The 8,148-nt window shown below is 42.0% G+C and overlaps 1 protein-coding gene across 2 annotated transcripts in view; it reads left to right on the top strand.

Annotated features, from left to right (window-relative positions):
- Positions 1-7,701, top strand: part of SNX14 (sorting nexin 14) — a 46,287-nt gene extending 38,586 nt beyond the window's left edge. For both annotated transcript variants that reach the window (XM_014964637.1, XM_014964636.1), the window contains 6 exons: positions 2,866-2,989; positions 3,857-4,021; positions 5,119-5,214; positions 5,883-5,974; positions 6,129-6,185; positions 7,507-7,701. In XM_014964637.1, coding sequence (XP_014820123.1) covers positions 2,866-2,989; positions 3,857-4,021; positions 5,119-5,214; positions 5,883-5,974; positions 6,129-6,185; positions 7,507-7,545 — 573 coding nt within the window. In that variant the 3' untranslated portion in view covers positions 7,546-7,701. The remainder of the gene's footprint in view (positions 1-2,865; positions 2,990-3,856; positions 4,022-5,118; positions 5,215-5,882; positions 5,975-6,128; positions 6,186-7,506) is intronic.
- Positions 7,702-8,148: the final 447 nt, after the last annotated feature.

Genomic DNA, 8,148 nt, shown 5'->3' on the forward strand with positions numbered 1-8,148 from the left:
ATGGGTTGGGGGTAACCTGCTGGAGAGCAGCTCTGAGGGAAAAGACCTGGGAGTCCTGGTGGACAACAGGATGCCCATGAGCCAGGAATGTGCCCTTGTGGCCAAGAAGGCCATCCTGGGGTGCATCAGGAAGAGTGTGACCAGCAGGTCAAGGGAGGTCATCCTGCCCCTCTGCTCTGCCCTGGGGAGGCCCCATCTGGAGCACTGGGTCCAGTTCTGAGCTCCCCAGTTCAAGAAGGACAGGGAACTGCTGGAGAGGGCATAGCAGAGGGCTACAGAGATGATGAGGGGCCTGGAGCATCTCTCTGATGAGGAAAGGCTGAGGGACTTGGGTCTTTTTAGTCTGGAGAAGAGAAGACTGAGGGGGGATCTGATCAACACCTATAAATACTTCAAGGGTGGGTGTCAGGAGGATGGGGCCAGTCTTGTTTCAGTGGTGCCCAGGGACAGGACAAGAGGGAACAGACACAAATTTGAACATAAGAAGTTCCATCTAAATATGAGGAGGAACTTCTTGACTTTGAGGGTGGCAGAGCCCTGTCAGAGGCTACCCAGAGAGGTGGTGGAGTCTCCATCTCTGGCGATATTCAGACCTGCCTGGACATGTTCCTATGCAACCTGCTCTGGGTGGACCTGCTCTGGCAGGGGGTTGGACTAGATGATCTCCAGAGGTCCCTTCCAGCCCCAGATCATCCTGTGATTCTGTGGAATGCCACGTGCAAGAGTCTGAGCTTTCAAAGCATGACAACAATCAAGGAACCATTCCTTTAAGGTGCCAGACACATTATCCATGTGCAGAGGCACATTCGAAAGATACTGCTTCTGGTTTGGGGTGAAAGTTGAAAGAACTTCTGGAAGTCAAAAAGCTGTGCCCTAAGATGGCCTTCCCATTTGATTTTTTTTTTTTTTTTTTGGTTGTTTTTTTAATAGCTCACCTACAGGGCTGCTGTTAATGATTTAGTTTGGCCCCTACACGCTCCTCTGAACCTTTACCTCCTCTGCACAAAGGGCTGCTTTGAGTCAGCTCGGCGCGTATCGCCTCTGTCAGGGTGTGGGGTGTAGCTAAAAAAATAAATGAGGCTCTTGTTTAAGTTAAAATAATTCAACTAAGATATTTTTCCCAGCGTCCTAGTTTGGGTATTGAGGAGGATATAGGCTTCAGTTTATACAGGGCTTTTTAAACAACATACCAGGGAGGCTTTCGTACAGTGGGCGTGAATAATTGCGTGTTCTTTTTAGGTTCGTTACTTTCCTGGATACCAGTCACCCACCGGGGCATTAACCATATTTGCTCTTTCATGTCACTTATGTAATAACTTGGTGTTTAGTTTGAGTGAACTTTGTGAAGATAATGCCAGCAGTTCTTTAGGAGAAGGCCTAAAGAGGTACAAGTCCAAACCCAAGTCTTGCCAGATTTGCTAATGTGATTCTTCCTCCGAGCGCAGGGCACTCTCTTCAGAGACTTTGTATAATTCACAGCCTCTACAGAATCACATAGAAGAAAATTACTTCCCGTTCTTGAAACTATTTTTAATTTGGGAGTGATACAGAAAAAAATATCTGTGTCAGTAGGAATGAGCTCAGCCCAAGCAACACTATCATTACGTTGCATTTGCTTCTAGTTCTGCATTTATTGTCTTTTTTTAGAAACCTGGCGTAAACTTTTGAACTTTCTTTTCATAATACAGAGTATTTTGTGTAAACTCTTTTTTATCTTTAGATCAACCGTTTTGGGGGAGAAGATAATTTAAAATAAACTGTTAATGGTGATTGCTAGGTATTGTCAAATGTGGAGAGCCTCCAGACTTGGAGAACTCTTCCAGCTGCTGGACCCCACAGCCTTGGGGCGAGGTAGAAGAAGTGCTCTGGTGACAGGACCCGGGTAATGGTTTTAAACTGAAAGAGGGGAGATTTAGATTAGATATTAAGAAAAAAATCCTTCACTCTGAAGGTGGTGAGACACTGAACAGGTTGCCCAGAGAAGCTGTAGATGCCCCATCCCTGGAGGTCAGGTTGGATGGAGCTTTGAGCAACCTGGTCTGGTGGGAGGTGTCCCTGCCCATGCCCATCCATTAGAACTGGATGATCTTTAAGTTCCCTTCCAACCCAAACCATTCTATGATTCTATTCTGATTCTGTGACACCTAAGGGGATGCAGGGAAGACCATCTTGGGATTTTACTAAAATTATATTCTCTTCTTGGAGAAGAATCAAAGGCAATAAAAGTGGTGGAATATAACATAGGATAAAGGAATAAAATGAAAAGAAATTGGATAAATGGAAAAAATCAAACGTTAGTAACTTACAAAGATTCATTAAATTCTTGTTATAAATAAAGCTGGTACAGAAAAAGTTGTCATCCCCACTCCCGTAAAAAGTTGGAGAGTTTTGTTTAGAACCCATTGTATTTATTTCAAATTGGAAGCTAACAGGCTATTTTGGGAACACTCGGGTGTCGTAGGGTTCCCCAGTGATTTAAGGCTGATGAGCTCCATGTCCTTTGTGCCCCTCATTGCCAGACCAGGGTGCATCACAGGAATCAAAGTCTGTGATAAGAGTCTGGATGAGTGAAGGCATCAGGAGCAAAAGGGCTCCCAAATTACTGCCTCGGTTGCCCTGCTGCTGTGTTCTAAATCCAGGTATTTCGGTTGCTGGGTATCTTGGCAACGTGTGATAGGCTTTTAATAAATGTAATATAATAAAAAACTGATTGGAGTTTTCAAAGAGCTGAAATAAAGCTACTTCTAATGAAAAAACCACCAACCACCACCCACCGCCCCCAAACTGCCAGCAAAGCACAGCTCTAATGGCTGCCCTTTTACCTTCGAACGCAGTGTTTTCAGTACTCCACATTTATATTTTTAGCTCTTCAATGATTTATTCAAGAACAATGCAAACCGGTCTGAGAATACAGAAAGGCGGCAAAATCAGAACTACTTCATGGAGGTGATGGCTGTGGAAGGAGTCTACGACTACTTAATGTATGTCGGTAAGAAGTGATTTCTCTTAATTATTCTTATACTTCGTGCTAAACGGGACGTTCAGGTTCTTGGGTAAGAAATAAAGTTCTATTGCTGTACTCCTGTCTAATTCAGCACTCGCAAGCTTAACAGCATATAATTTAGGGACACAGGCCATCTTTAAAAGACCTTATTGCCACGCTAAAATAGCATAATTTACCTTTCATTATTGCTGCTGTTTTGTTGTATCATCTCTCTCTTTCTGCATCTCAGAGTATGAGCTGATGGGAGGTAGGTCCCTTCCTTCTTTCTCCAATGTGCCTGGGTTGCTTACACGTTCTGAGAACTAATTAATAAAAGCTGTTAAAGGAAGCATTTGATAAGCAATCGGGAGAATAGTGGAGGAGAATGTATTTACAACTCCCTGAAAGGAGGGTGTAGAGAGGTGGGGGTTGGTCTCTTTTCTCAAGTCACAGGTGACAGGACGAGAGGAAATGGCCTCAAGTTGCCCCAGGGGAGGTTCAGGCTGGATATTAGGAAAAAATTTTTCACTGAAAGGGTTCTCAGCCATTGGAATGGGCTGCCCAGGGAGGTGGTTGAGGCCCCATCCCTGGAGGTGTTCAAAAGACGGGTTGATGTAGTGCTGGGAGGTCTGGTTTAGTGATGATGCTCCTTGTTGTGTGGGTGTCTATTTTTGTCAGTTAGGTTGACGGTTGGACAAGATGATCTTTAAGGTCCCTTCCAACCTAGAAGATTCTGTGATTCTGTGTTGCACTAAGAAAACTACAAAGTTATTTGCTTGTTTGCAATCTTTTCTTTTTTCCTTCTGACTAAGTGACTTCTTTATCATCATTATCAGGAGACCCTCACAAACGTGTGTTACTGTGGCTTTGCAGGTCGGGTGGTTTTCCGCATTCCCGACTGGCTGCATCACCTCCTGATGGGAGGAAGAATTCTCTTCAAAAACACACTGGAACTGTACACGGACTATTACTTGCATTATAAGTTGGAACAGCTGTTTCAGGAGCATCGTTTGGTTTCTCTGATAACGCTGCTGAGAGGTTGGTAAAAGCTACGTCTTTGGTGTGAAAATACGGCTTTAGTTTGATGTTTGAAATCTCTTCTGTTGAGTTTCCAAGTACCAAACTTGGCAATTCTTGACTAAGGCTGGTGGAGTTTTAAAAAATCAAGTTGGGCTGATTAAAAGATTCTAAAAGCATGTTGTGGGACGATGTTGAGTCGGCCACGTCTGTCAGTGATGATTACAGAAGAAAGTATTATAGATAGTAATTTGCTGAGGTGTGCAAAGAACATGAAAAACACAATGAAGGTGGTTTCGTGTATCACAGCATGAATATTTCATGCTCTCTTTAAATTAGTTTTCAATTGTTGCACTACAGTCCTTTGCTGATAATTTTTTTTGTTCTCTTTGTTGTGGTGGGCTTTTGGGAGGGTTTGAGTGTTCTTGACCTTCAAATAAGGGAAAGGGAGGGAGATTAAAAAAAAAAAATTAAAATTTACCTCACAACTGTAGAGAAGTATTATCTGACTACAGCCTGATCCAAACAGCACATCTGGCCAAGGCTCTGCTGTCAAGACAGCTCTGTCTGTATCAAGCCATAAAGAAATCTTGTGAAAGACAAAGCAGGAAAGGAGCAAATCTTTTGGAGCCTAAAACCAAAACTTGAGTGCCTCAGATTTCTGATAAGCATCAATTCTTGGGTTTTTATTCAGAGAGAAATCTGAAATTTTTAACAGTTCCAGACAGTGCTTTAGCACAAGGTATAAAGTCCAACCTAGACAATTCTGTGATTCTATAAATACGGCTTATAGTTTTGAAAGTATAAGGGAAGTTTTAAGGAGATGAAAACTAACCTAAAGCAGAATTGATCCAAACCTAGAAGATAAGGCTTGAAAAATTTTAAAAGAATGGATACAAATTGGCAGAAGATTCTTATCCTTCACACAGTTGGGGTGTTCTGGATTCTGTCGGGGTAATACAATCCAAAAAGCTATTATCTGGCAAGGCTAGAATTCCCTTCCAGGATCATACAGAAAAGAAGTTCAGCTTCAAAGCCACAATCCCAAACGCTGTGTATTTGCCAGTGAAGTGTAGCTGCATGAAGGGTTTTGGGTTTTTTTCCATGTTTCTCTGCAGATGCCGTGTTCTGTGAGAACACCGAACCCCGCGCTCTCCAGGATAAACAGAAACGGGCAAAGCAGACTTTTGAAGAAATGATGAGATACATTCCAGGTTCTGTATTTCACGACTCTTTTTACAACTATGGCTGATTGTTCAAGCAGATACATAACCCAAATACATTCATTTCCCAAGTCAAATAATACTTAACGCTGGTAAGGTGTGAATTCACTGGTGTAAAAACCCAGAGCTCAGTTTCATCCCTGAAGTGTTGCTGACTGGGGTTGTAGCAAAGTGATTAATAAAGACAGGATGGAAATAGAGAGCTTTACAAATGTACACAGTGCCCTAATTTCTTCATCTTTAGGGTGCTCCTATGGTTTGTATCTTACCCAGATGGAAACTGGGTTAAAAACGGCACGCCACGAAGCCAGAAGATAAACCTGAGCTCTCCTTACACTGTATGAGCTAAGGAAGAGGTGCCTGTTTGCTGGGTTGCTCAGAAAGTAATTAAACAATTTCAGCTTGTGGTTTACTAAACAGTGTATTAGGACACTAGATTGATATTATAAAAAGTGTAATAATTCCTCAGGTGCACAGCCCTGGAGGGAGGAGAAAAGACAGAACCAAAGGAGCGTTTGTTTTTCTATTTGCCACTTCAGATGGATAAAGCTGAACTTTTCCTTTAACTTAAACTGTTTTTAATTACTGGGGTTCTATAATTGCGTTGTATAGCTGGTTTGCATTGCTTCTAATGACTCGTGTATTTGTTGTTGGTCTAGATTTAATAGGCAAGTGCATTGGGGAAGAGGCTAAATACGAAGGCATCAGGCTTCTGTTTGACGGGCTGCAGCAGCCGGTGCTCAACAAACAGGTAAAGTGAGAATCTTGCCTTTTGGGGCAGAATGTGCTGTGGTGAATGCACGGCTGGAGCAGAGGAGCAAGCTCTGATTCAGAGTTAAAAATGAGAAATAAGTAGTCGGGTTGCTTTGGAGCATTCTTGATTTTTTTTCTGTATTTTCTTTTAGTTAACGTATGTTCTGCTGGACATTGGGATCCAAGAACTCTTTCCAGAGCTCAGTAAGGTACGTGCTAACTCGTTTTGAGAGCTGCAGAGTTCTTCAGGCTGCTCCTGAGCCTCGTTGTTGGTGTATTTTTGCTGTTCACAGAATCACAGAATGATCTGGGGTTGGAAGGGACCTCTGGAGATCATCCAGTCCAACCCCCTGCCAGAGCAGGGCCACCCAGAGCAGGTCCCACAGGAACGTGTCCAGGTGGGTTTGGAATGTCTCCAGAGAAGGAGACTCCACCACCTCTCTGGGCAGCCTCTGCCAGGGCTCTGCCACCTTCACAGTGAAGAAGTTCCTCCTCATGTTTAGGTGGAACTTCTTATGTTCAAGTTTGTGCCTGTTTCCTCTTGTCCTGTCACTGGGCACCACTGAAAAAAGACTGTTATTCCTTTGTAATACTAATTTTCAATTTTAGGGGAAATCTGTATTTTAGTAATTGAAATAATTGAAACCTGGATTATTTAAGTTTTTGTTAATTAGCTCTTTCCAAATCAGTCTGGGCTCGTTTGTCTAGCACAGAGCAAGTCTGAGGTGCATTCCAGGATAACTGGGCAGAGCACTCAGCAGTCAGGATCCTCTGTGCCTTTCATTGTCACCACTCTATTTTATGCATTTCCCAATTTAGGAAGTGAATTCTGCATCCGGGGCTCAGCCTGAGCTTTGGAATTTTTTCTTAAGAACATTTGGCAGGAGGGTTCCTTACCTCTAGTTTGGTCACTCCCACTGTCCAGATAAGGACAGAGAATTCAGATGACACAAATATACTGTATAAATGCATATCATTAAAAACAAAAGAAGACCTGACCAACTAAAGGAATAAAGTAGTAGCCTGGTGACTTGTGTGCTGCAAAAAAGACCTGACGTAGCCCTGTTCTTCTAGTCTGCTGTAAAGAAAAGAGCTTAAACCTACCAAATATATAAGTTTTAGCCTTTGATTCAATGTACAGCCAGGCCCTTGGAAGTCTGTGGGACAGGATACAAGTTAAAAAAGGAGTAGCTGAGACAGGAGGATCGTTCCTAGGAAATGGAGAGGAAGGAAAGAAATCCAGTTGATAAAATACCACGGCAGTGCCATTTCCGGAGGAGAAAATCGCTGCATTAAGAAAATTGTATTTAGAAGTTAGGAATGGGAGAACTTCCAGAGAAAGAAGAAAATGCCTATTTCAAGAAATAGTATTAAAAACCTGAAAGGAGTAGCCTTCCTTTCTCTTAACTCTGGTTTCGAGTGGATGTTTTCAAACACCATTAATCACTGTGGCTCAGTTCAGTCATTTGTATGTAAATATGCATTTTCATACTTAATAAGTCAATTTTTCTCTCCATCACTGTTTGCCAGGGGCCGAAGGAAGCGAGCTCTGTGTCGTGCTGGATGTGACTGCAAGGACCTTGCTGGACAGAAACATGTAACGGGCACCTGACACTGTCACCTTGCGTTGTATATTTCCTTGTAAATAACATGACATTGAAGTTCTAAAAAAAAAATCTCTTTATGCAATAAAGACATTAAAATTTAATACCGATTACAAGTAAATAATACATCTGTACTTCTTATTTAAAATTTGTTTTAGCTGTTATCAGTAAAAATCAAATGAATTTCCCCATAATCTCCATGTGTGAAATTACAGGGTGACATAAAACAGGATGGCTGGGAGACCAGCCCACATATGCTTTGCTAGAAGAGCAATTCCTGTTGTCTTCCTTAAAGGATAGCTAGAAAAATTGTTTAAGTTGTAGAATGCTCCCATGAAGTTATTTTTAACTGTCTTAACAAATCTTACAATTATTTTCTTAAAAAACAAAATTACATGATTTGAATCTTTCATATAAATATCAGCTCAGGACTGCCTTTGGCCTTCGTGCTTTCCGTGATCATGGAAAGTCACGTGTGTAATTTAGCTTATTTAATACCTTCAAATCTAAAGCACTCTTAAAATAACAATGGGTGTGAAAAGTGGTTTTGACTTTTACCGTAGCCTTT

This window comes from Calidris pugnax, unplaced genomic scaffold, assembly GCF_001431845.1.
Source record: "Calidris pugnax isolate Ruff unplaced genomic scaffold, ASM143184v1 scaffold219, whole genome shotgun sequence".
NCBI classification, from domain to species: domain Eukaryota; kingdom Metazoa; phylum Chordata; class Aves; order Charadriiformes; family Scolopacidae; genus Calidris; species Calidris pugnax.